The sequence below is a fragment of the Betta splendens genome, chromosome 7 (assembly GCF_900634795.4).
Source record: "Betta splendens chromosome 7, fBetSpl5.4, whole genome shotgun sequence".
In the NCBI taxonomy this organism is placed as follows: Eukaryota; Metazoa; Chordata; class Actinopteri; order Anabantiformes; family Osphronemidae; genus Betta; species Betta splendens.
In genome coordinates this window covers 12471867-12498412 of record NC_040887.2, presented here as the reverse complement: position 1 = coordinate 12498412, position 26546 = coordinate 12471867, and the positions used below count along the sequence as shown (strand labels likewise).

Here is a 26546-nt window from a genome sequence, read left to right as displayed (position 1 = left end):
TCATATATTTATAAAGAATGAATCATATACTGTATACTCTGATTTGTATTCACATAGTGATGTGCATTAATGGTGTAAATCAATTGAAATTCAAGAAATGAAGCCCGCTAAGCAAATCAACTCATTTAACCTGTTTTTCACTCATCTAAATGGCATAATAGCAGCGTGTTACCATATGTCTGACTAAATAAGCAGTCAGAGGAGTACACGATAAAGCGTCAAGTAATTCACCAGCTCATACATACTACTATAATGAAGCATGTCTCCATCTGCTTTAGTCTCATGTGGATGTGCGTATGAACCCAGCTGTTTCTCTCACTCCTAGCAAAACATCTCAACGAGTTTCCTGTGTGAGAGAGAGAGACAACATTGTCGGCCCATCACCAGCTGATTACATGGATTTAGGTACAAACAAGAGGGGGCGGTCTGTCCAATAAGCGCCACATCTGGCTCATTCCAGTAGGGCTGCTTGACAAATTGTTACAATGCTCGCCTGCTGTGGAGGGGTAATATTTGGCCTTGTGGTCCTTCATGTAAAATCATGGCACAACTGTTAAGGGAATACTCAAGAGGTGATGGGTGATGTGCTGCACTACCATGTTATAAAGTGCTTCATTGAAATATCAATACATATGCACACAGAATGATTAAGATTAATAACTGCTAAAGCTTTTAAAATAAAAGAGCTAGAACTGTATTCTTTATGAAATATGCATCATTAAAACATATCAAACCCAGAAGGCCCCAAAGGTGGAATAAATCAGTGCACATTTTTGCTGCAGTGCTTTCTGAAGTAGGTACCCAACGGTAAAGAAGGATGCATTTACAGTATCTATAAAAGATAATAGTTACATTAATGCTTATATGAGGTCATTTAAATATGTAAAAGCATTGGATGGATGGATTTTAAATTGGTAATATTAAACACACAAGAGACTATAAACAACCCACCGCAGTATGAATCAAAACTATGGATCCAAGAAGCCCTGAAATTTGAGATGAACTTGAGATGCTCTGTTGACCTCCACGAGACCAAAACAGCTTCTCACAGCTCCAGCTGCTCCAGCTGATTATTAAACGTTATGCAGCAATATCTTTTTCTGATCAAAAGGACAGTTCCTGTATTGTGTCTGTATGAATTTAACTCCTGTTTACATGTCCTTCACAGGCCAAATGGAATATATTGTATATGTATATATTATGTTAAAAAACACTAGACGCCTGCTCCTCAGGGAAAGAGGAATGCTTTGTCAGTGTGACTCCAGCATATAATAAGGGCACCTCTGCTAAATAAGAACCTACCACCTTTGCAAACCAATTTCCAAAAGGAAACTCTTTCCACAAATGGTAAATTTAAATACTACATTTGTAACATCCTCGAAAATCTCCAGGTCTGTACGATTCAAAACTAGCTCCCAGGTAAAACCAAAGAAATGATTTGGAAGAAAGCAGTGATGTCACTGTAGTTTTTCTAAAAAGAGACAAGAAAAAGAACTTTGTTATTAATGCATCAATGTCCATTAGAGCTGTAGTAATTTCATGATTACAATGAAACACTCTGTATCTCTCACAGCAATTCTCAAGCAATAAAATTGTTTAGAAAAATGAAAGGTCAATGTAGAGGAGGAGATTAGGCAGATTGGATTAACAATGGGAACATGTGGAATAATATTTGTGAGTGGCTTTTCACTAAAAGAATTCCACACAAACAAAATTTAATTGAATATTGAGCATGATGGACATGAAGACAAAGCTGTACACAGATAAAGACACAAATAAAGAGAGCGCCACCATGTCAAATCTAGAATAGAATATGCTTTTGTTGCCACCTAGTGTCATCTGATGGAACTGAAGAGGAGATGTGTCTTTTAGTGAAGTAGAGTAATGCAGCCTAAACTATTGTCCCACCATACACGCCATCTTAGTTTTATTTCTAAGATCTTAAAGCTATTCCTGTATCACCATCTGTAGTTTACATGACATCCCTGATTTCAGTAGCAGGGTCCTCAAGGGACCAGTCTGAGCATCTGTGTAAGATTTACCCACCTTTAGAATAAAAGTGAGAAATACCGTTTGAGCTGAAACTTCACCTCTAAAAGGAAAGTAAGCAGGAGGACTTACTTCCTGCCTATGAGCATTATTCACTGTATTCGACGTCATCACTACCTAACCATAACTAATTAATTTTACCTGTGATTGACGAAGAATAAATGATGCCGGGATGGTGTTTTGCTAAAGCTCTAGCAGAGGAAGTTCATGAATGGCTAATAAAAGAAACTTCCTAAATCAGTCCGAGAGTAATTTTCCATATGCTAATGTGACTTATGACCTTTTTTAGCTTTCAACAGATGCCAAAAGGCCATTAATACATTACAAAAAGAGAAAATCCCTTCAAGCCATTTAGGTGGGCTTGCTTCCTTTCTTTCCATTTTCCCGTCCCTCTCTCTCGTTCTGAAATTAATGTGCAGAGGACTTACTATTAACAAAGACTATTCAGAGCGCAGTGTAGCGGGTGAAGGCCTCGGCTGAAAGATGAAGAAAAAGGCCAGAGAAAGTGTGGGATCAGGCGGTTCGCTGGAAAGAAGTCAAAAGATAAGGGGGAATGAGTGAGTGAGCGGCAAAGAGAAGAGAGAGGCAACTAAATGGCGGCTGCAGCACATCATGTCTGGCTCTCTGTCACTGACTCAGTGATACGCCCACGCACACAGGACAGGAAGCACTTAGTCACCTGTAGGATCCGTCCCTCACTGTCCTCATCTTGCTGTTCCACACTCATGACTAGCTTCTGCACCTTGTTCCTGTCCACTTTCGGCTCCACAGTGATTTTTTTTACAAAAGGTAATAGCCACACGCCTGCAGCCGGTCTCGGTTAAGACTGCGCTCTGTCTTTCTCATTCTCTCCTGTCCTTTCCTATGTTATTTCTCAATGAAATGGTTCTGAATTCTGCAGAATATCAGTCGTCTCTTGTACTAGCATTAAACACGTTTTGATTTGCAGCACTTAGGTGCAGTTTAATCAAATATGTATCCTTGCTGTTCTCCTACCTCTTCATTGCCACATCCACAGGCAGTGTTCACTGATCTAGCACCCTTTCTAATCCATTTGTCCTAAATTCAAGGTAACACATTACACTCTTAGGCGATGCCGAGAGATCCATCATTTTACTTTTCCTTGTCTGTCCTTTCTCCCCTTTCCCTCCTGAATCCCTGTTTTCTGCAAACCACTCTCTCCGTCCCAACATCCATCTTCTCCTCCTTGTCGAACACCTCTTAATTGTTGGTTTTTAATCATACTTCCCTCCATCTTCCTCTATTCATCTTTCAAAAAGGCATCAAAGTTACATTAGTGGCAGTGACTTCTTCCTTCTTATTCACCTCCTCACGATCCTCCAGGAAACCCTAAATCACTTGTGAAGCCTTCTTTTTCAACCGTTCACACCCTCTTCAGCTCAACTCTACAGGAAATGCATGTCATCTACGCTTTCGCTCCCATTTATTCTCAGCTCCTCTTCATTCTAAACCCTTGCAAAATATTCACTCACTTCTTTTTCATCCTTCTTGCTCCCAATTACTTAGTAAATGCTTAATCAGCTGTCACCACTTATTCCTCCTTGTCTCATACAGTATGTTCAGTCTTCCTAGCGCTTTTCTGTAGGCAGTATTGCATCACTGTCATATCTTTAAACTTTCCCTTCACAGAGTATGAAATAAAGATGGGGCACCTGCCAAATGCATGCTGGTTTGGACCATGGAAGCCCACGATTTGGGACATGCCAACACTAATCATGCTGCCAGGTATTCTTGTTTAGAGTCAATCATCAATCTCTGTTTAATATTCTGATACTACATGAACTACTTTATGTTGTGAGTATTTGAAAGGATGACTTCATTGGCTCTAAGATTATTTTCTTTAGTTCTAGCTTGGGGAAATAACACATACTTTACATTAATAATAACTTCCCTCTATCTTGACTAAATTAAAATACATCCTTGCTCATTGCTAAAACTAAATTCTAAATCCTCCCCCATTAAATCCTACAGGAGTTGCACTCTCGGCCAATCTGCTTATACAGATGACATCATCCAATGCAGAAGCATCTCCAGATGATGTCATCTAGAAGAGTTTTCAACAAGAAGCTGGGTAATGTTTTAATATATGGCCAGGTCGATAAAAAGCAGCTTCAGTTTCACTATTTAGTGGACAGTCTGTTTAGTGTCTGCCAATATAGTCAAACTAACAAGTAAGACTTAGTGAGCTCACAAACTTCTAGAGGAGGGTATTATTAATACTGTTATTAATAAAGTCTTGACTTATGGTTATGTTGTGACCTATAGTTAAACACACTCCATCTTAATCAACTTCTCCAAGTTGATTTAACCTCGTGCATGATTAGCCAAAATGTGCCAAAACGCAAAACCAACTGTTCCTCATTCATTTAGTGCTTATTTTGCAGCAAATAATTATGAATGAATTAGCTAAAGGGAAATATGTATGCATGGCTTTGGGTAATAATGACTAATTGTGTAAGGTACTGTACCCATTTCCAAATCTATACTATTTATGGTGATTTATCCCAAAAAAATATGGAATTTACAAATGATTCCAAGCTTTACAAAACCACTGCTGTAAAGTAATTAACTGTATTGTTTGAGTTGGATTATTTGTACCAGAATTAAAGCAGGAAAAGCACAGAATTCTTACATTGATTCCACCAGGTGTTTTTTTCACTTAGTAAATAGATCAAGCACAGCTCCGGTCATGATGAGATATGAAGCATTTGTCTTTATCTTACTTGACCACAGGATGGTGTTGTGGAGGATGGATGAGCAGTAGATGATGGGTGATGAGTCCACAACAGCGAGAAAATCTCATTTGAGTTAAGACTGTGAGCAATTCGGTCCACACTTCAAGTCTACAGCATGTGCGTATTTGTATTCATAGGAGACGCAGTCAAGCTCAACTGGTGATTCTGCTCACGGCGCCCTTCCAGCAGCTTTCTATTAGCAATGGGAGTGTGTTGGAGCAAAGATAAGAAGGGTGCTAGTGCATGTCTGACATGGAGGTAGGCAGGTAGAAGAGGAGGGGAAGAGGAGGAACAGTCACGTGAAACAAGCACTGTCTGGTGTGTAAAACAAGCTCTCCCTTCTCCCACAACTATGCCTCCAACCCAGCAACACTCCTATCTCAAGCTCCAGGAAACTCTCAGGGTACAATTTGCAGCGTGCACTTCACTGATAATACTGTCTCCAGGGCAAGGAGAGAGAGTGATGGGCTGGAATAAAAAGGAGAAGGAGACAGACGGAGATAGAGGGTGGGTCTGGAAGAGAAGATGGAAAGAACATTGTAGAGGGAACAAGGATATAATAGGTAAAAGGAGGAGGGGGGGCACAGGGACTATCACCATGGAAATTACAAATGCAATCCAAAGGCCTAATTTGTGTCTGTGGGAAATGCTCCAACATGTGATTTTAGAAGAGAAGTCTCAACAGACTAGACCGTGACGGGACCTAAATCAGGACAAGACTGTGGGAAGAAGTCGTACCCGTAGAAAACCCACGCAACAGAGAAGACATGCAAAGGACCCCGCAAAAATCCGAGATCCGAACCCAGGTTCCTCCAGCTGTGAGGGTACAGTGCTAACACCTACATGCCACCCTTGCTTTAGACACACTAGTGTCTAGTAACTGTATAGTGCTTATGTTACTGTTTATGGCACATCAAGCTGGAAACACCCTGAATGTAACACCCTGAATGTAGCAACAGCACAGAAATCATAAACATAGTGTCTAAGGAATGGTCAACTTTGGACTGGTCAATACCTCAACCCTGAGATTAAACAGTGACCCTTTCCAGTCCCATGCAAAACAACGATTCATCATCACAGGTCCCCTGTGACCCGTTGAGCAGGGCAGGGCTCACAACAAGGCGTGCTGCTTGTAAGCAGTGCACATCGCTGGAGAATTTAAATAATTGCAGGCATTTCAAAGGTTATCGATTTGCCTCGTTAGCATCAGACTCCATGTAAAATTTAGTCCAAATGCTAGTGCTGCCTTTTCCGTCATCGCTAATGTACGTTTCATTGTTTTACCGAAGTGTTATCTAAAGCTACTATAGTCATCTTTACCAGAGGTTTGCAAAACTAAAACAGAAACTAAAAAAGTGTCCAGGTTCAGAAATGCCAACGCCTCTGAGTGTGGCTGTGCGTACCAGTAGTTTGGTCTTCTCAGCTTCCTGACGTGTGTGATGTCTTTCTCGAGCCATGGCTTTAGTGACCTCCTCCCTCTCTTTTTGCATCAACTCCTCCTTCAAAAGTGTTTTCTGGCGCTCATACCTGAAAAATATACTTAAACAATTAATTTTCCAGCACATATCAGTAAGCAAAAACACACCAAGTATGATTTTTGCTGCATGTTGCTGTTGTTTTTTTGCATCCCTTAGTTTTGACTACAGGCATAATGATATAAGTGTGTTATTCCACAAGGGGGAAGCATATACAACTTTTCAGGCAATGCAATACTTTGATCTGTTGATGCATTATATTAAATTGTTCTATAAAAAGGTTATAATTTTGCTGATGCTAACATCAATGAAGTATTTTTTTGTGTAACAAATCCACATTTAGTCTGATTCACCTTCTCTGTTCTTCCTTAGCATAGGAGGCTGATGTATTAGTGTTGTACTGAGAACCGGGATGAGCCCTGTGTTGTGAGCTCTGTTGGGTACGAGGGCTTGACCCAGCAGTGTTAGTGCCACCTGGGAAAAAAGAGCAGGAAGAAAAACTATTATTGTGCACTCTCATCACTTACAATTAAAATAAGCTATAATAGTGTAGTAAATAGTAGTAAGGTAAATTAGTACCATGATGTAAATAAACGTCTTAAGTACGATGCTTAATCTTGACCATTGTTTTCAGAAAAAAAAATTCAATATTTATTCAGGGACCAAAGACAGGGAATATTTACTTCTCTGAAGGCGAGGGGCTTACAAATGAGAGATGAAAAATTATATGCATGAAGGTAAAACTATGTGTTATGATACCTTTGTCCTTCTGCATGCTTGTGGTTGAAGTTTTTTCTGGAGGGATGTTAGCTACTCCTCTCATCCTCTGTAGAACATCATCTGACAACTACAGTAGACAGTAAAAAAGATATTTAGTTATGACTAAATATTTAGTTATGACTAAAGACACATAAGCAGGTTGGAGTAACAAATTACAGGAGTAATGCACTATGATTCACTTCATATTTTCTTTGAACAAAATGGGTCTGGTTAAAACACATTGCAGTTAACCGTGTGTCTGTATGTATGCGTCTAGGAAAATGGTAAACACAGCTACACCAAAAACCATAATAGCCAACTGACTCACTGCTGCTATGACTCACAACATTTGAATGCAAGGCCAACGTCTGTGCGAGATTATTTGCAAGACCAGGTGCTTTTAGCGCTTATATGCATTTTACAAATATTTTCACGATCACAAAGTTGCACAAAAGTACAACAACTATAAAATCCTCATTGTCTGGATGTCCCACATTATATTCCTGTTAAATTTGATTAGTTTTTGTTCTGGAGTAGAGCTGGATAGGGAGGTGCATTCATGTCCTGTTGGAAATTTGGAAATTACATTCATCCGCTTCTCCGAAGTCCAAAGGCTTCCAAAGAAAGGAATTTACTTGGTTGCGGTCACACAACATGAACTTTCATATTCATGAATGTGCCTCATAGCTAAAAAACAGCCAACACCACTAAATCAGTGAAGTCTTTCTGGCAAGAGGAGCTTGTGAATACTGTTACATAAAGTTTAGCCCTATGTTCACACAGTTAAAGATTGGGAGCACATGCGTTTTGCAACAAATGTCCAAACTAATCACAATATTGATAATTCCATTCAATTCCTGCAGACCAACTACAAACTAGCGTCCGGGCACAGCGAACCAAACCTAATTCAAAAATCTGCCAATACAACGCTGCTTTGGATATAGATATTTACTCATAACTACAACATTGTTGTGGGTCTGAAGACATGAGTGATAACGTCTTAGTGATTTACATACATCCGCATATCAACTGGCACAATCTAAGCGATTATTTACAGATTACAACAGATAGTTCACCTGTTGTTAGCCAACAGTGTATAGGAGCTAGCTAATTGAGAACTGTGGGTTTTTTAACAAATGTAGTAATGCTAGGCCTGAAACCTTGATGCCGAATTCCCCACAGCGCCCTGGGTGTTTGTAAAAAGCGTTGTTCATGTAATAAAGGGGCTCTATAGCCGAGATGGCAAGTAAAATTCCATCTGCAGCTAATTACGCGCTGAAGTCTGGCGTAAAGTTAACGGACATGCTGCAGGTCGTAAAAGCGCCTGCAGCAGCCCCCTGCCTCTCTTTACTTCCTCCTCACATCAGCAGACGTTTTACAGGATGTAGACTCAGTTCGACCCACAAAAAACTGCGAAACAGCGGGGCGCTAACGGCTAGCATAAGTTAGCGCTGGGCGTAACGTCAAGGGACGGTAGCTTGGCGTATCAAGGGCTAGCGCGAGCTAAATTAGCATCACCTTGACTCCACGAAGGATCCGAACTCTATCCTCGTCGTCGACACCGAACGACACCTTTCTGGTCGTACTCTCTCCCGACCCCATGTTGCCTGGTGCAGAGACACGGCTTTGCTAACAGCCTACTACAGAGTAATACTACTATCATGGAATAGGGTTAGTGTCCAGCCTAATGAAACCGTCTGACAGATGGAATATGGGTTGCCAGATTTGTCTTAAAGCAACCAATTTCAGTTTAGAAATGTTTTGTATTCACAGATAAAATGTAAGATAATTAAACTGCTCTTTTAAAAGATGTCTAGTTTCATAAGTGCACCTAGGTAAAACTGTACGAACGTTTCACTGTTAGTTACCCGTTTACTTCCCAACGTGGCAACCCAGTGTAGCGCGAATTCACCAGTGGATACAGACATTTTGTCAGACACACTTTATCGTCAGTGTTTATTTGTACCATTAAACACATAATTGATACAGTTATTTATACGAGTATTTAAGTAAGTTATTAAAATTAAAGTCAGGTAAAAAGCCCACAAATACATTCCTTCATTTTCATTTCATTTTTAGTTTTTAAGAAAAATAACAGCATATTGAAAGGCTACCACAATGCATTCATAAAACACAAAGTCTACCAAACCACACTAATCATGAAGTCGTACAGTAGAAATTTATTCATTAAATGACATTTATGCTCCTGAATGGAAACATAAGCACTCACATCCCAGTGTGCAGCGTGATCCAGGACTCTGGTGAGTTCGAGTGGATGCTGAACACTGGGTAAACCGGCTCCTTAAACACCGTCCTGAAGATGTAGAGGCGCTCCTTTTTCCCTTTGGTGCTGTGGAACGCCAGCGTCCCCGCCTCGTAATTCAGTTCTATCTCGACCCGCAGCAGACACGCGATGAGCTCCCCCACGTTCACACTGGAGGACGCGTGGCAGGCCGTCAGCTTGCCGCTCTTGCACTGCAGCCTCCAGGACATGGAGTTGTGGCCCAGGCGGCTGCTGTCGCCACGGCGAGGGATGCTCCTGTAGCACACGCCCAGCGACCACGTGCTGCTGGGCCCCACCTCCACCACCCACGCGTGCTCCCCGCTGGAGAACTCCTGGCTGCACATGACCTGGGGCGCGGAGGTGAAGCGCTCCGGGTGCTCCAGGTACGGCTGCTTGCTGGAGCTGTACTTGACCGTGCGCAGATCGTTGGACAGTATGAGGTTGGGGTGAGCGGTGCACAGGCTGAAGGAGAGGTCCAGGGGGTGGAGGAGGACGTGGAGGGAATGCAGCAGCCGAGTCATGTCTGAGTGGAACTCTTGGGTTTTGAGGCCCGACTGGAGGGCGTTAATGTCCAGCGGCGCCACTGAGGGGACTTTGGGGGGAACGCTGCCTGTGGCTGCGTCTCTCAGCTTATGTTGAATCCGTGTGTACCTGTGGAACACATTGTTCTCAGTGCAGTATTTGTTGGTCCTAGCTGCGTTAGCAGAGCCCCCCTGTACCTGTGCATGAAGGCAAAGGCGTCCGTCTCACTGAGGGCCCGCGTGGCATCTCGCTCCGCCTCCAGCAGCCGCTGCTGTTGCTCCTCCAGCTCACTCACCTCATGCCGCCAGCTCTTTTTGTGCTGGTTCCCCTCCCGCTCCAGCCGCTCGTGCAGACGCTCCCTGTACCTGAACACAACACCATAGTTACATAAAGGGCCGCATTCAAGATGGCGTGAGAGATGCATGACATGTTGTCTAGAAAACAATATCAATGCATCGCTAAAAGGTTCATCGTTTGGAATGCGGATAAACAAGATTCGTTGCATTAAATCCTTTGCGTTGTGTTCTTGTCTTTGTTGTCATCAAATGTCCTTACTGCCTAATCCTGTTGCTGAAGGTGGGTGGATGCAGTCGCTCTGCTAATTGTTCTGTCCGTGGAGGACAGTAGTTGAAAGGAATGTTGTTAATCACCATTTACCGTAAATGGTTAGCATTAGCATTTATAAGTTGTATTTTATAATGACGATGCACAATAATAATTGACTCATAGTTGGCATCATGTAACAGATTATTACACAAATTTGGACACCGCCGCTAATGTGAAACCGCAAATACAAATGTCACAAAGAGGATTTTTTTTTCTTACGCCCTGGTTTTGTTTTTATTGATGCTATAATATAATGATAATGTTTTTTCTTACTACTCTCTATGATATTATGGCACAAAATATTAGTCGACACAAGTCGAGAGTCAGTTATTCACATTTATCTCAGTTATTTCACGAGATTTAATCTTGGCAGGTCCATCCAGGTTGAAAACAAAGGCTTTAGTTTCACCTTCTGTGGGTGCAGCACGTCCTAACGTTCTACATAGACACAAGTTCTTCATCTCAAATGTCATTATTCCTATTATGAAATGGCTAAACGGCTAAATATGTAACATCAAGTTAAAATAAAGATAAAACCATATTAAATAAGTGTCCAGAATTATAAACCTACATAATGTATTGCATAACAAGAAAGAAATACTGATCTCTAGTGTTTAATCCTCTTTAGGAAGTTCCAGCAGACTGAGTATTAGACAAAGGCCACATTCACCCTGTGAACAGAACTTTTTCTCTGTGAGACAAAGATGTTCAAATTGAGCTTAATGACTTTTGGAGGCAGACGTGCGTCGTGTTACCCGTTCATCAGCTCGGCCATCACGTCCACCACTCTCAGAGCCCCACTGACCACCCTGTCTGTCAGCGCTTCGCTGGCCGCCTGCTCCTCCACTGTTTTCTGGAGGAGACTCTGTGTCATCAGCAGCTTCCCGGAAATCACCTATAAAACATTAGACATTTTATGGTAAATCATTTTTTTGATGCATTTCATTCTCCAGATATTCTTTGCTGATGAAGATGTCTGAAATATGGCTGTGACTTTCCCAAGCAGTGCTTTGGGAAATGCACTGAAGCATTCGAATCAGGCCTCAGATGAACTCGGTTAAAGGTCATTTTCTCTTTGTCAGTCAGAATTTCTTTGTATTCTTGTCACTCACCGGTGTCAAAGCACACCGACAGCGGATCAGCTGCCAACACCCGCTTCGTAATTTAAAGATAATGAAAGCAAAAAGTAGCTTCATACAGATTCTACTCTTTTTATGATGATTTGTACTCTCCTGTTCTGCCGTGTGTTGCAAATGATGATCCAGAAGTGTGTTTGTTCTGGTTCATCGCAGCCCAATAATACTGTAAGTCAACGGCACCGACCTTGCTGCGCGCCTCCAGCGAGCGCCGCGTCTCCTCCTCGGCCAGGCTGAAGGCCAGGACGTCGTGGTCCTGGTGCCGGCCCTCCGTCACGCACGTGGCGCACAGCGAGGAGGCGTCGTTGGAGCAGAAGTACTCCAGGGGGCGCCGGTGGGCCACGCAGCCCTTCACCTCCAGCTCGTTCAGGGGCTCCACCAGCGGGTGGTCCCTGAACGCCTCCCTCTCGTGGTGCTTCTGCAGGTGCCTGCAGCACAGCGACACCTGGCACTTCAGGCAGACCCTCACGGCCGGCGTCCTCTCGTCTATGCAGTGGTCGCAGGACACCTCGGGCTGAGTGTCGGCCCGCGGGCCCTGCAGCGCCGCCGCGGCCCGGTAGCCTTCCACGATGCTGGAGAGTTTGAAGTTCTTCTGCAGCGACTCCACGCCCTGAAACTCCTCGCGGCACTCCGGACACTGGACGCCGTCGCCGTAGATCCGCGCAGTCCTGCAGATGCAGGCGCGGCAGTAGTTGTGTCCACAGGGGAGGACGACCGGGTCGGAGTAGAGCTGGAGGCAGATGGGGCAGGTCAGCTCCAGAGCCAGCTGATCCTCCGGCTTTGACGAAGACATGATGGAGGGAGACGAGGCGACGGGCTCTGCTGGCTTTTTACGGTCCCGTCACACTTATCTTGTAGGAACCTGCTTCACTCCTCGCGTCTTGGTCTGGTTTCCACACCCAGGAAGGCAGTGGGCGCGTCAACGGCGAAATCATACAGAAAGAGAAAGCCAGCGTGCAGAGAGGAGCAGGTGCAGGACAACATTCCTTTCTTTCCATGAACCCAATCGTCCCAAGGTAAATATTCAGTGTCTCTTTCAGTGTGGCCCCCATGTCGGTATTTTACAGGCCTTAGAGAACGTTTATTGTAGTTTCCCTGTGTCAGATCCTCTTCAGACTCTGGTCACTTGTGTCCCCGTGTCTAATTCCACCCCACACAGGAAATCTGACATTAGTTCTACTTTTACAAGGTTATTTCACAGATTTGAGCTTGAAGCTGTCAAAAAGGTGATCATTCTACCGTTCGTTCATTAGTGAGGTCACAGTTGTCCCATTATAATATCAGGTGGTACCAATGCTTTATCTGCCTTATTTGAAATGAATGAGGGGCCAAAACTTTGGAAGAATCTTCTAATATGATGCAATCAAACAAAATTGCAGCTACCTTTTTCACTGAGTGAGAGTCAGGACTTGTAGGTGGAGTTCACGTCCACTAGATGGCGATAAACGCTCGACATGTCCTGAACATCACCAGGCAAAAAAAGGTGCTCGTTTTCAATTGTAAGCTTTGACATTTATTCTATTATCTGGTGTCAAACTATGTATAAAAACCCAACATGCACAGTTGAAATGAATTATTAAATTCAGAAATCCAGGAAACCCAGAAGCCAGGAGGCAATCCCATGAGTGTCAATTAACCAAGTCAAACCAAAAACCAAAAACAATCCCTGGAATGTGTGCGTTCAGTAATGACCTCAACCCTTCAGATACACTGACCTCTAGTGGCACATTTCTGTACTGTACGAGAATTCACTTGCAAAGAATTTCGCACCCGTACTTCTCTATTGTTTTATCCAAAACCCACGAGACACAGATTTTCTGTGGAGAGTTCAACATGGCAGTAAGTGAGTGGCTGGTTCTGACCACATACAGTACAGTTGCCTCTCATCTCATGGCACCGGAACCATGATTTGGACAACGATGATGGATGTCAGACCGTGTTCCTCTAAACAATCAGCGTTGTTTATTGGAGAAGGAGAACGTCGTATATGTCACACGGAGAAGGACTTTTACACCACAACAATCTACCAGGTGCTTAACGTCCTTAACCCGCTCGTTTACACAGTCCATGGCTTTTATTTGGGTCCGTGTAACGGAGCGCTGCCTGTGTATATACTCGTGCCACATGTGATAACATTCTCCCATTTCCCTCGGTGGAAATATTTACGCCGAACACTCATTTGAGCATGCAGTTAAAACAGACAGGGTCCGGTTCTCCGGACCTGTCCGGCCCCCGGGGGTCCTTCCTCCACAAGGCCCGGCTTTGTGCGAGTGGCCCACGCCGCCCCTCTGAACGCGCTCCAGCGTCCGATGTTTACATCACGGCTCCATGCTCGCTCTCCGTCACCATCCAGCTCCGAGGTGTTTACGCGGAGCAGGCGAGGGACGGATCTGAGGGGAATGATTGGGATCCACCACAGGTGCGCGGGAGCCGGCCACGGGCCGATCGGCGGCTCCAACGGGATCTGGACCTGGAGGCTCGTTGCTCCGCGGAGAACGTCCCACCGGCCTCATTCCTTCCCTAATGCTGGGTGATTAGAGCTCCTTCATCCTCCAGGTCTCATCAACTACAGCCGCATGTAAAATAAAGCACACTGTCTCCGCTGTTTCACAAACATGAACATCTTAATTCACACCAACGCACCAAATATTTATTTACTTTGTTTGTTTTATTAAAGGGGGCGTCTGATTCACTGGTAATATATTACTGTGCTGTTATTATTACTGCACATGCACTTCATCTGCACTCATTACTCTCTTTTTTTGCTTCTGTCAGCGTTTGATGGTGACGGTGGCTGTGGACAGGGGAGATGGAGGAGGATGGGAAACCCAGCAGTGAGTGGGGGGATGGTAGCCGCTCGCTCCTGGAGCAAATCTGGAAACCATAAACTTGGGCAACTTCTGTGACAAGAGGCCAACGTCATAACGGTTTGATCTGGTTGGCTGTGCGGCGCCCCCTCGACTCCGCCCCCGATGCCTTTGATCCGCCCAATCGCTTGAAATTCCCTCTTCCTGTTGTCTTAAGCTCAGCTGCCCGTAAAACAGCGCGCGGAGCCAATCAGCGGGCGCCGGGCGGGTCCGAGGCTCCACGGCTCCTTCCCTTTAAAGCATCAGATTCAGGTCGCCGCCGTCTCACATGTGGACGCGGGGAGCGGCTCCTCGCCGCCGCTGGGACGACTTCACAGGCGGGAGAGTGGACGGAGAAGAAGCTGCACCGGGGCTGATCCCACGCCGAGCGCCGGTCACGCTCCCGCTCGGACCCGCGGTGCAGAACCCACAGACGAGAGGCTGGAGGAGGACAGGGCAGCGGAACAGGGGGCGCTCCTGCAGGCTGACTGTGGAATGTGGAGGCGCTGAAGCAAAGAATCGGAATCTCGGAGAAGGAGAGGGAGATAGTGAGTCACAGGGAGAGGAGAGGAGACGGAGGGAAAAACGTGGCCGAGCATGAGAGAGGACGAGCGGCCCGAGGGAGGGGGCAGTTCCAACGCCTGTCCCGTCGTCGTGGAGACGCCAGGGGTCGGCGCTCGGAAGCGGCAGCCGGGCTCCCGCGCGCAGGAGCGCGTGCCCGCGGCGAGGCCCGACGCGGGGGCCGGAGGCGGTCCAGCGGGCCGCGGCCAGAACCGCCACGCCGGCGGAGCCAAAAGGCCCAGGAAGAGCCCCGAGCACGGGCCGCCCTCCTCGGACTCGTCCCCGTCCCCGGGGCCGGGCCCCGGTCCGAGTCCGGGCGGGTTTTCGGCCCTGGAGGACCCGCACGCCCAGCGGGTCATCGCCAACATCCGCGAGCGCCAGCGGACGCAGTCCCTGAACGAAGCCTTCGCCTCGTTGAGGAAGATCATCCCGACGCTGCCCTCCGACAAACTGAGCAAGATCCAGACCCTGAAGCTGGCCTCGCGCTACATCGACTTCCTGTACCAGGTGCTGCAGAACGACGAGATGGACGCCAAGCTGGCGGGATGCAACTACGTGGCCCACGAGCGGCTGAGCTACGCGTTCTCTGTGTGGAGGATGGAGGGCGCCTGGTCCACCATGTCTGCTGGCCACTGAGCCTCCACGGACCTGCACCACCATCGCTCCACGAGACACAGTGCAGCTGTGTCAGACTGGCGAACGTGTCGCTTGTGAATGTGATTCTGATGTCTTGTGGGCAAACAGCGGATGTTTGCTGCTCACGTTTGCCTTTAACTTTGGAGAAATGTATCGGTGACACAGCTTTAGTTTATGTTTTCGAGGCATTAAGACAAGGGTACTGCGTTTACATAGATGGCATTGAAGGACGGGGCAGGTGGGAGGAAACCGCCTGGACCTCAATGAGAACTGACGGGTTCAGCAGCCTGACAGTTAAGGACGCCCTGTTGTGACAGCACAGCTCGTGACCTTTGACCTCTGGGCCAGCGAAGCTTGGCCTGTGGTTTCACCTCCGCTGTCGCGTGCAGGCTTTAGTTTTAGTTCATTTCGCATCACTTTCTAGAAATAAAGAGCCGCAACTAGAAAAAGGATTAAAAGAAGCAATAATAATTAAGGGTGTTTTAACTAAGATTGGACCTCTGGCTGCTCCGTACCCTCTCAGCCCGTGCTTTTCCCCAACCACCTCCTGACCAAACGACGGTGGAAAAAGGCAGAGATCCTGACAGAGATCCGGACCGAGCTCCTTTGTTTCTTCCACAGCCAGAAAGACTCTCCCCTGAAATTCTTTCCCCTCACTCTGGCGCAAATCTGCTCGCAGTGCACGAAGCCGCGACGCAGCTACGGCGAGCTGCCGCGGAGGCGTAATGAAAACAAACGCTCCCTAGAAAACCATGAATCACGCGCGTCGCCATCAAAGGGGAGGCCGATGTGGCGCCCCGCCGGGCTCCCACCAGCCACTGGGAGTGATGGAAGAGGTGAGAGCGGATTTATGCACGCGTGAATGTGTGTGCGCGCGCGCGCGTGCGTGGCGGCGGCAGCTGCTCCTTTTAAAAACACACACCTCCACCACATCTTGAGTTGGAGCCCGAGCGCTTTTACTTTATGAGCAGAATTCCAGAATGATCGAATTCCGTACATGCATCTCGGAAACAAAGCAACCCGTGCTGCAGCAGCGCCCCCCGGTTTGATGAGCCGACGCCATGCGTTCACTGTGAACTAAAGCCGCGTCAACGGGGGCGACCGCATCTTACTCCATTGCCTACGTGCGTGAAGGCCGGCAGCCTGTCATTAGGGAGCCCATGTTTCCAGCTCCCGTGGAGGCTCCACCAACAGCACAGCGTGGTCTCAGCTTCACTGGCGTTAAGAGACACTTGACATTTAGAAGGGCTTGGTTTGGAGCCAGTAGAAAAGAGTAGAAGACGCCTGTGTGCGCTCTGTATCCTCAATACAGCATGCGATGACTCAACAGGTGTGATGCTTTTTTATGTTCTCGTTGTCGTGAAATTTGGCAGGAAACTCCACAAAACCCGTAAATACCTCAAAATGTGACCACTGCTCTGGTTACGGCGCTAACGTGTGTTTCTGCTTCTTTTTTTGCTTTTCCAGTTGCTGAATAAAGTGACTCATCCTCCACATCTCTGCTTCTCGTTGCCTCTGCAACCACGCCGACATGAAGACCTTTAGGTGTCTGATTTTGGAAGAGAAGAAAAGATAGCAATAATAAAATCATCTTGATCTGGATTCAGTGAACTTTTCCCAACGACAACCACTTTGAGAAGGATTTGACAGTGGAGCTCACGTTGGAGCAGCAGACTTTCCTGAGATTAAAGGAAAATGCAGACTTTGCATTGGAAAAGACCAACCATGCGTTCATTCCCATGTTTGCCGTGTTTAGCGTATTCATCTATTTTACACCAGTTACACACTGGGTTCATTTACTTGAAATATTTACTGTGGTGCAGCAGAAATGATCCAGTATGAGTGATGCTACATATCACAAGGGAGACAAATCTGTGGAAGGTTAGACATTAAGACACATGCGCTACATGTAGCATCATCTGTCCTGGAAAATAAAAGGCTCCTCAAACTGTTCCTGTGCGTCCTGATGTTTTGCTAAAACGAGATGAGGAACGGCGAAAGCGTTGCGCCGGCACCACACCCTCCTCGCGTCCTGTCTTCAAACTGTCTCCCTTGTTTTTCTCTACCTCCTTCAACCCTTGTTGTGTAATGAGCAGTCAGGAACACTTTAGTCCTCCCAGAGGAACACGGTAATGTGTAAATAAGGCCTGAGGGAATATTTACAACCTGTTTGCACAGAGATTCCAAGCTACAGTAAAGCTCCAGTTAAATTTGAGTGGAGTTCCACTTAAATAAAGCAAATGTGAAAGTTCGTTAAGCAAAGGCATGTGACGAGACAGATGTCAATCAAACACTTTGTTCACGCCCATGAGTCCCTGAGGAGATGGTGAAAGCAACTGTGACAGACTGATCGCGTTAGGTCTTTTAGCTGTAGCTGAGCTGATGCCAGTGAACGAGTGTAGTTCAAGGCACCAACATGTGCTTCTAGTTGGCATTGTCTCTAAACGGTTGAGTAAAACAGCTGATGGACTGGAGACTGGAGATCTGTCTGGGATAAGCCCCGCCTCTCACCTGACTGACAGCTGGGATAGGCTCCATCTCAATCTCAACTTCCTTTCTCCATTAGAAATTTGTCATTTAGTCAATATTACCCTTAGATTCGAGCTGCTGTTGCAGATATAATAATTTACTTTATATGTTACATGTAAACACAGAACTAGTTTACTGGAAATTATTTTTAATCGAGAGGAAAAGACAAAACAGTACAAAATAGAGAATCTTTCTATACACACACGGTAGGAAATGTGAAAGCAAAAACATAAGAGGTAAATAATAAAGAACAGCATGAAACAAACCGTTCAAGGTAACATTTATAGGTATTTAGTCCAGTTAAGAGTCACCAATACACACACACTGAAGGCGTGAAGGCACGTGTGTGACGTGTATTTTGGTCTTTGAGTTTCTATTTACAGTCTTTCCTTAAGCAAAAGGTACAATGACATCAGAAACAAAGGGAATCACTGGCGCGGAGGCGACACCGGCCTCAAACAGCCACTGGGAGTAAAATACAGGCACACGGACACGACGCCTGCAAACACATTAGTGCACAGACAGCAGAGTCTGACACGTCTTCATCACAGACACGTGAGACATACACACATCATGTGTAAATGGTCACTTGCTTTGAACGTTTATGAAACGTCACCAGAGGAATAAAAAGCACTTAAAGGATTTGCTTTCTGCGAAAACTAATGAACATTTTCTTAATGGACGGTCTCAAGGTTTGGGTCGTAGTAGAAAACTGTCAGCATATGAAAAACGCTGTGAGGTCTGTTGGGCAGACGGTGCCCAGGGTCTGAGGAAAGCAAACCGGCTCCTACAGCTTCCTATCAAGACGCTACACTGAGGGTCCCACCGGCCAGTCATGGACCGGCTGTGGAACCTAGACACAAAAAAACCCAGCATTTACACACCAACGCCAAAGCAACTCCAAACACTTCAAATCCAATCCCAGATCTAAAGACACAAAGGCCTTTAGGCCAGAGACGCAGTAGAAGCGTGGTCATTCCAATGTGAACCTCCTTTGTCTGGCTGTCATTCAGTGTGTTAGAAGCTTCACACCTCACGACCGTGGGAATGTTTTAGTTTTCAGACGTGGCTGCTACCAACGACGGCCTGAAAAACAAGCGAGGCGTCTTTAAGCTACCACGCGAATCACTGAAGTCCGATTAAGACAATGGAATAAACACCAACGAAACAGAGGCCACAAAAACAAACAGGATACAGAGGTCTGCATATAAGGCGGTCTCCGTTCTCCACAGGTTCCATTGTAGTAGAGCAGGGTCCGCGGGCCCTGGCGGTGCTTGCATACAGTCCCTAGCCAAGTGCAGGCGGTTGTAAGGCAGTTTTCTTTGGGTGATGTCCATAAGTGCATTTAACATTATTGCTGGTATAGAACAATACGATGGTCCTCAGTGGTGCCACAGTGGAATGAATGTCTCAAATATAGACTATACACAATATACAGTATTCAATACTAGTGGTACATCAACAGGTTGCATTGTAGCTTTGTACGTGTGTGTGCGTGTATGTGTGTGTCTGGGTGTGTGTGTGTGCGTGTGTGTGTGTGTGTGTGTGAGACACTGATCAGCAGTGAATAGTCCTGCTCTGGAATTACGATGCGATCAAATGCACTCGTACAGTATTTTGGCCTCTGTGCGTCCTAAAAGACTTTGTAAGACATCTCCGTTCAAAAGAGGGGGTCATATATAGAAACACTGTGTCATCCCAATCCACAAAAAGTATTAAATAGCCTAGAAAGAGACGCTTTTCTATCCCAGAGCTTTGGAATTTCTTATGGTTCACATTACGGAATGAGCAGTGCAATAAAACAAGGAGGACATTAGCCCTGTCTTTGTTTCTACTAAACCACAGTTGTCTGTTTCGGGTCTTCATTTCCTCTGTTTCCACTGAGTTCTTTGTTGTCTTGTTTTAGTGGTTGAACTGCATGTGATGACATCATCAACACACACACACACGTGTGTCTTCTTTTCCATCGCCGCCCCTTTTTGATGTGGCCGTTCCTTCTTGTTTTGCATCCTCTCCGTCAGGTTCGCGCACACAACGCATGCTTTAACCCAGTCATACAGTAGGTTCTGCTTCCCGTCGCTGCTTCAACTGATACAGGAAGTTGCAAAAGAGCATTCATAAATCCCTCTGGTTAAGGCGAAGTAAAGGCACCAAACAGCCGCTGGTGGCAGAATCGGAGCTGCTTTCCTGTCAGGACCCTGGTCAGAGCTGTGGATCTGCACCTACAAACAGTACTCGCACACGCTCCACCGTCAGTCAGGACACAGAACATGTCCTCTTGCATCGCTCTTAGGTGAGGCTTCAGTATTTACCAGCATCGAGGTGCTTCAGAGGTTCAGCATGGCGTGTTCGTGAATGTGTGAATAAGGCAGACGGATGTGGCTCAGACGTGTTACAAATGAGTCTCCCATCGCGGTCAAGTGAGTGCACAGCGCTACGAGTTGGGCCCAATGATCTTGGGAGGTCCGACTCTCCTACATGGAGTCGCTGTCGTCCTCCATCGGCTCGTCGGACGGGCTGAAAGAAAAGGCGGAGAAGCGGGTGTAAGTGTTGAACCGCGGGGGTGAGTTCCACGCGGCCCATGGACGTGCGCCGCACCTCTTGCTAGTGAGGACTCCCACGGAGAGCGAGGCCAAGGCGTTGACGGCGTCCGTCTCCTCACAGTCTCTTCTCTGAGCAGCCACGTAGGACAGACCCACCGAGCCACTGTGAGCCTTCAGACTCTGCCAGTACTGACCTGAAAGGCAGAGAGGGAGCAGGGCGGGCAGGAGAATCAGTGAGGGCTCATTAGAAATAAAAGAATAGTTCAGTAAAGCGCTCACTCTGTATCTGTATGACCGTCTGCAGCGAGTGGACGGCGTTGGCGTTCGGCTTCCGAAGCAGGACTTCCTCTGGCAGCGGGTCCTACGGTACAAACAGGCATGAAGGACCCATGGAACTGGGACTGTCGTTACCTAATTACCCAGCATGCCTTACTGTACCTGTATGCCCAGGAGTGCACTGACACAGGCCTCAGACGCATCACAGATTGCTGTGAGGTCGTGACCCCCCTCGAGGGCCAAAACCAGACGACCCCCTGCTAGAGACATCAGCTGGCGGGTCAGGAAACCGAAACCTGTCGCAGAGGAACACGCGAAGTCAAGTATGAGGCGAGGACAATACAGAGGATGCAAACGCAGCTCCGCATAACATCAAAGAGCCGCCGACCGCTAAAAACGGGACATCGGGGTTGAGACGTGGGTGCTTACACTTGGCCGTGACCTTGTAGCCTCCCAGAGGAGCGGGGTTCCCCTCGGCGGCATCGAACCCAGCGGACACCAGAACCACGTCCGGGGAGAACTCCTGGGCGATGGGCATCACCACGGACCTGCAGCGGAACAACACCGACTCAAAGCGTTGTCGTCTCACAAACAGCCACGGTTTCATAATGAGTCATTAGTCTGCCGGGTGACACACTGCTGCACGCACTAAATTATATGTGCATTGTAGTGTTCTTTTCCTCATGTGCATTTCGAGGCGTAATTATATGGTGCAGCTCAGAGAATAGAAGAAGAGGAAACTGGGCTTTTTCTTTCGAGACACATAAAAAGCAACAGATAGTCACAGAACAGTTTGTCATCGATGCATGAAGTGCAGCCACTGGAAGAATCGCTACCTCTAGAACATAGTAGTTTAAAGTTAAAACTTCTCTATGCATCCTTTCCTGCTACTTAGTGAAACTGAGCTATTGTCCAACTGAAGCGTGCCTCTCCAAACTGGCCGCGCTCCCACTGATGACAAATATTTAGGCTCCAACCTAAACTCCTCATTACAATGACAAGTGAGACCAAGGTGTAGCTGATGCCAGCGCCGCGGCCCGGCCCAGGCCCACAAAAGGAGCATTGTTGCAGGGCTCCACTAAGACCGGCCCACTACACAAAGTCACATTATTTTGTCAGCCGGACTTCAAACAGATGAAGATTTAATTTAACGCTATTGTTGTTTGGAGGAGAGTCATGCTATCCTGAGGGGAGAGAGAGAGAGAGAGAGAGAGACTCTGTGGCTCGATGCGGAGTTCAAAGGCAGAGAGCGCGAGTCTGGTTCCCATTAGAGGCTTGTCACTCCCCTCACGTCATTGACAACACACAGGGAAAAGAAACTCCATCTGGGATCCATTTACCTTCATTACTGCGCCTGGGGACTGTGGATATGTGCGTGTGTGCACATGGAGGCGAGGGAGAAAGGTCTCCAAACACATACTACTGTCATGACTGCATGCAGATGGACATGAGCTCATTGACAAAAATAAGGACGAGGAGGAAAAAAAAAAAAAAACTAAACAAAACACAAAAACACATTCCAGCACGATGGAAGTAGGGAACATGTAGGTCGAGTTTCAGGATACAGACACAAACTTTTATTCTACAGTATTACACACTGATCAAAAAGCCATTTAACTTAGGCTTTATCATAGCTGCTCTGACATGAAGCAGAGCATCTAGACACACACACACGCACACACACACACACACACACACACACACACACACACACACACACACACACACACACACACACACACACACACACACCTAACCGCAGAGCCCAACTCCACCTCCCCCGTAGACCCATTAAAGCTGCGCTCCCCAGGAAGACTAACTGCAGACAAGCTAACGGAAAGATGGAGGGAGGGCGGAGGAGAGGAGGGACGCTTATTAAAGATCAATCAAGAAGGGAGGGGAGGGGGGCGACGGTGAGGGGTGATGGAAAAGAGGGGTGCGGAGAGAAACAACCAAAACGCGTCAAAGAGAGCACTACGTTTTTGTCCGAGACTGTTATTATTCACACAGGCATGTAAGTCAGTGCTAGAAAGAGGAGGGTGAGTGGCTTTGGTGGCGCCCACGACGGCCAGAGAGCGATAAGTGGCCCGACAGGATAATCAGAGACATTTCCTTCAGAACGGCTCAACACCTGCTGAACGCTGTTATTAAGTCACCAGGCAGCTTTGCATTTAACACAATGAATATTATATTTTGCATTATTAAATTACTTACACCCCTCTTTGTTCCTTTAAGGACAAATGACTCTGGAAAGGAGCCCAAAGTCATTTAGTCTCAACGAGCCTCCTGTTTAGTGACACAGAGACTCCTTGACAACCAAACCTTAACCCTGAAAACTAAACACTTGAGCAGACGAATGAGCCTCGCACGATCAGCAAACTAAAGCTCATCGCAGTTTAAACTCCATAAAACCACTCTGCTCTGAACTACACTACAAATCTGTATGAGCTGCTGTAGGTCAAAGGTGAAGGTAAAGCCCTGGGTCGACAGGGAGTCTGTGATGTAGCCTGGAACACCTCAGAGGGCGGCCATCTTTAAAATCTCCCACTCATTCCAAACAATCGCATGTGCTATTAACACTAACGATGTGTCGTATCAACGGGCCCGTACAGTAAATGAGCACATGGCCCCCCCGCTCTGGCTGCCATGCGGTAGCCACAGTTTCCTTTAGGTCGACCGCACCAGACAACCAAAACCCCACGCAGCTGAAACTTTATTAGTACAAAACACCCACTGACAACAATTATCCAACCCACCAGCAGGAAGTAGCAGTCTACACAGACCTGGAGAGCATTTACTGTAAAACATCTGATGTTATTGGAAACTCGGCGAGCCAGACACATGCTCCCCAAATGACAAGGATTATTAATTAGGCCAAGCCTGCGTCAGAGACGACGTGGAGCGGAGCCTCTGATCAGCGCAAGTGTTTGTTGTGGCTACGTTCAAAAGAGACGAGAGGAAAAAGGTCAGATTCCAGCTCCACGGAAAACCCCTATCAATAACACGGAGCAGGAGGCGGAGTGTGTTTGAACAGAGCGGCGGCTGCCGGTACCTGAACGCAGCGAGGTAGTCCGCGTCCCCCATGGGTGGGTCCAGTCCTCCCGTCCACGCCACATTCACGTTGAAGCCCTCGCCTGCTCCGGAACCCACCTGAAAGCCAGCAGCCTCGCGTTCACAACCAGTCTCATCCTCTGACACCAACACGGCACCGCGGGGCCCTCCCTCCCTCCCACTCACCTCGGCCGGCGAGCCGCTGCCAGGGAAGAAGTTCCCATCGTCGTAGCGATGGAGCGAGATGTAGAGGACGCTGGGGTCGCTGTAGAACACTTCCTGGGTGCCGTTGCCATGGTGCACATCCTAGCAACGGGATGAGGGAGGACACATTAATGCAAAACCACACCACTAGTGCAACCCCTGGGCACTACAGGCCCAGGAGGTGTCACAGTTATAGTCTCACCCAGTCCACGATCAGGATCTTGCTGACGTTGAGCTTGTGTTGGAGCTGCTTAGCAGCTATGGCCACCGAGTTGAAGTAGCAAAAACCCCTGCAGACACAGACACACAGAGAATAAATAAGGAACAATTTAGGAAAACCCTCCTTCTCCTCAAATATTCTCCAGGGTGACGCTGCTGACAACAAGAGGACAAACAGACACACTTACATTGGGTTGGAGGGGTCCGCGTGATGGCCCGGAGGTCTGACCACAGCAAAGCCGTTCTGTGCACACGGAGCAAACGCCGTTAATCACTGCGGCGCTGGACGTACAGCGCTGCTCTGCTAATGTGAGTCTGCTGTTGTTTTACTAAAGCAAATTAAGAGTCAAGGATGAGAGTGTGAGAGTGAAGCTGCTGGTTCCCACAGGTAACAGACACCCCCTGTGCTGCTGGAGCTGCTGGATGTGCACAGGCCGCGCCCCAGGCTGCCGTGCAGCCTCTGTCATCGCCCGCACGCCGCTCTCTGTTGTCGTGGGGCAGCATGTTTTGCCAGGCGTATATTTACTTTTGACCAGTTTGAATAAAAAAGGAACCACTTCGTGTTTACGCCAGACGAAAAGTTTAAGGGCCCATTCGTCTTTGAAGTCGAAGGGTTTGACAAAGCGGAACAAAGCGGCAGCGGAGGCCAGAATTACTTGACATCGTGTCTGAAAGGCTTTTACATGGACTTCAGTGAATTACGGGCGAATCTAGAAATTCACCACAATGTTTGGAATAAAAACACAGTGCTGTGATACTGCACAACATTCGCACTCGCACTCGCGGCCAGTCTAGACCGCCATGATTTTGGAATAACTGATTCCTAAAACCATTAAGACAGTGGTTAAAGTCAAAGGAATGGAACTAAAATGGAACCAAAACATTGAGGTTGAGGTAACAAAACGGCCATAATCCCAGTTGGTGTGTGGCTGTGGTGCCGCTGGCTGACTGGGAGGCCCGGCTCGCTCACCTTCAGCTCCCTCTTGGCCACTCTGAAGGCCAGCTCCACCACGCTGCCGGCCGCCATGCGCGACGCCGTGGAGGTGTGCGACTCGTTCCAGATGGTGTCGTTATCAACCTGCCGGCAAACGGCCGCGTTAGAGGAGCAGAGAAGAACGGAGACGCCTGCGAGTCGGAATCTGTCACTTCTCTGTCTGTTCTCGATGTGTTTGTTCACAAACCGCCGTTACTGAAATCTGAGCCCTTGCTTTTATCCTCAGTCACGGACATGTTGTTCTCATTAGTGGAACATGTCACGGTCCGACACGGACAGTCAGGCGACCGGGTCGCGCCAACTCTCGTCCGTTCTTTAATATCCTGCCTTTCTTCACTTTGCATCTTGTAATTTTCTAAAGCTGGCCTTTGATGCTTTTCTTTGAAACGGCCTGATTTCACCAGCAGCGGTGCATTGGACAGCATTCATGTTGAGCGTTTGTGGATGTCGCTCTTACCCCGACTCCCCCGCACGGCAACATCACAAACATTCTTTGGGAGAGGATTCCTGATAAAACACAAACACAGGAAATGTGCTTATAATGAGGTTACATATTCAGTATAAAAATAATTGACACTGAAAATATGTTTTGATTAAAATTACTGATGGCATCAAATCACAATACTTTGTGATGGCACTTAATAAAGACTTCTTAATATTTAATTGAATTATGAAATACTTTGGCTCTCAGCACTGACAGCATATCCTTAAATGAACAGGTGCTCACATACCGGCCAGTTTGCGGTTGTCCAGTTTGAGTCTGTTCAGAGGGTTGGTGCCGTACAGCAACACGTGACGCTCCGTGTGGACCGACTGCAGCTCCTCTAGAGTGGCTTTACGGCCACGAATACTCTGAAGACACAACATTCACATTTGACTAAAAGAAAAAATATATATATATATATATATAAAATATAAAAAGTAGCCTTGAAGAGCAGAAACAATTATTTTATGTAATATAATTATTACACATATATTATAAAAAATAATTTATTATTTATAATATAAATTATTTTATTTATTTTGAGGTTAGAAATTAGCATCTAGTCAACATTAACATTGTTAATGTTGACTAGAGTAGCAGAGAGTGTTAGGGTTAG

The 26546-nt window shown here is 46.7% G+C and overlaps 4 protein-coding genes across 11 annotated transcripts in view; 1 reads left to right on the top strand and 3 right to left on the bottom strand.

Annotated features, from left to right (window-relative positions):
- Positions 1 to 8765, bottom strand: part of chchd6a (coiled-coil-helix-coiled-coil-helix domain containing 6a) — a 38991-nt gene extending 30226 nt beyond the window's left edge. Inside the window, exons 1-4 of one of the 2 annotated variants that reach the window (XM_029156335.2) lie at positions 8558 to 8765; positions 7040 to 7127; positions 6634 to 6754; positions 6209 to 6332 (exon numbers count right to left, since the gene is read on the bottom strand). In XM_029156335.2, coding sequence (XP_029012168.1) covers positions 6209 to 6332; positions 6634 to 6754; positions 7040 to 7127; positions 8558 to 8641 — 417 coding nt within the window. In that variant the 5' untranslated portion in view covers positions 8642 to 8765. The remainder of the gene's footprint in view (positions 1 to 6208; positions 6333 to 6633; positions 6755 to 7039; positions 7128 to 8557) is intronic. The other variant, XM_029156336.3, reaches the window with a different exon arrangement.
- Positions 8766 to 8972: 207 nt separating this feature from the next.
- LOC114859471 (E3 ubiquitin/ISG15 ligase TRIM25-like) lies at positions 8973 to 12499 on the bottom strand. Its single transcript, XM_029157634.3, has 4 exons — positions 11775 to 12499; positions 11207 to 11346; positions 10043 to 10210; positions 8973 to 9974 (listed from the first exon to the last, which is right to left on the bottom strand). Exons 1-4 carry the CDS (start codon positions 12378 to 12380, stop codon positions 9266 to 9268), a joined length of 1623 nt encoding a protein of 540 aa, XP_029013467.1. The 5' UTR covers positions 12381 to 12499; the 3' UTR covers positions 8973 to 9265.
- Positions 12500 to 14401: 1902 nt separating this feature from the next.
- LOC114859422 (twist-related protein 2-like) lies at positions 14402 to 17583 on the top strand. The gene is made up of 2 exons (XM_029157545.3): positions 14402 to 16466; positions 17098 to 17583. The coding sequence occupies exon 1, from the start codon at positions 15031 to 15033 to the stop codon at positions 15628 to 15630; it is 600 nt and encodes a 199-aa protein (XP_029013378.1). The 5' UTR covers positions 14402 to 15030; the 3' UTR covers positions 15631 to 16466; positions 17098 to 17583.
- A 707-nt stretch (positions 17584 to 18290) lies between these two features.
- The window catches only part of hdac7a (histone deacetylase 7a), a 32452-nt gene continuing 24196 nt past the window's right edge, over positions 18291 to 26546 (bottom strand). For all 7 annotated transcript variants that reach the window (XM_029156464.3, XM_029156465.3, XM_055510302.1 and 4 more), the window contains 12 exons: positions 26178 to 26298; positions 25904 to 25953; positions 25423 to 25530; positions 24641 to 24696; positions 24436 to 24523; positions 24216 to 24335; positions 24031 to 24128; positions 21408 to 21526; positions 21141 to 21274; positions 20982 to 21063; positions 20758 to 20896; positions 18291 to 20676 (listed from right to left, as the gene is read on the bottom strand). In XM_029156464.3, coding sequence (XP_029012297.1) covers positions 20634 to 20676; positions 20758 to 20896; positions 20982 to 21063; positions 21141 to 21274; positions 21408 to 21526; positions 24031 to 24128; positions 24216 to 24335; positions 24436 to 24523; positions 24641 to 24696; positions 25423 to 25530; positions 25904 to 25953; positions 26178 to 26298 — 1158 coding nt within the window. In that variant the 3' untranslated portion in view covers positions 18291 to 20633. The remainder of the gene's footprint in view (positions 20677 to 20757; positions 20897 to 20981; positions 21064 to 21140; positions 21275 to 21407; positions 21527 to 24030; positions 24129 to 24215; positions 24336 to 24435; positions 24524 to 24640; positions 24697 to 25422; positions 25531 to 25903; positions 25954 to 26177; positions 26299 to 26546) is intronic.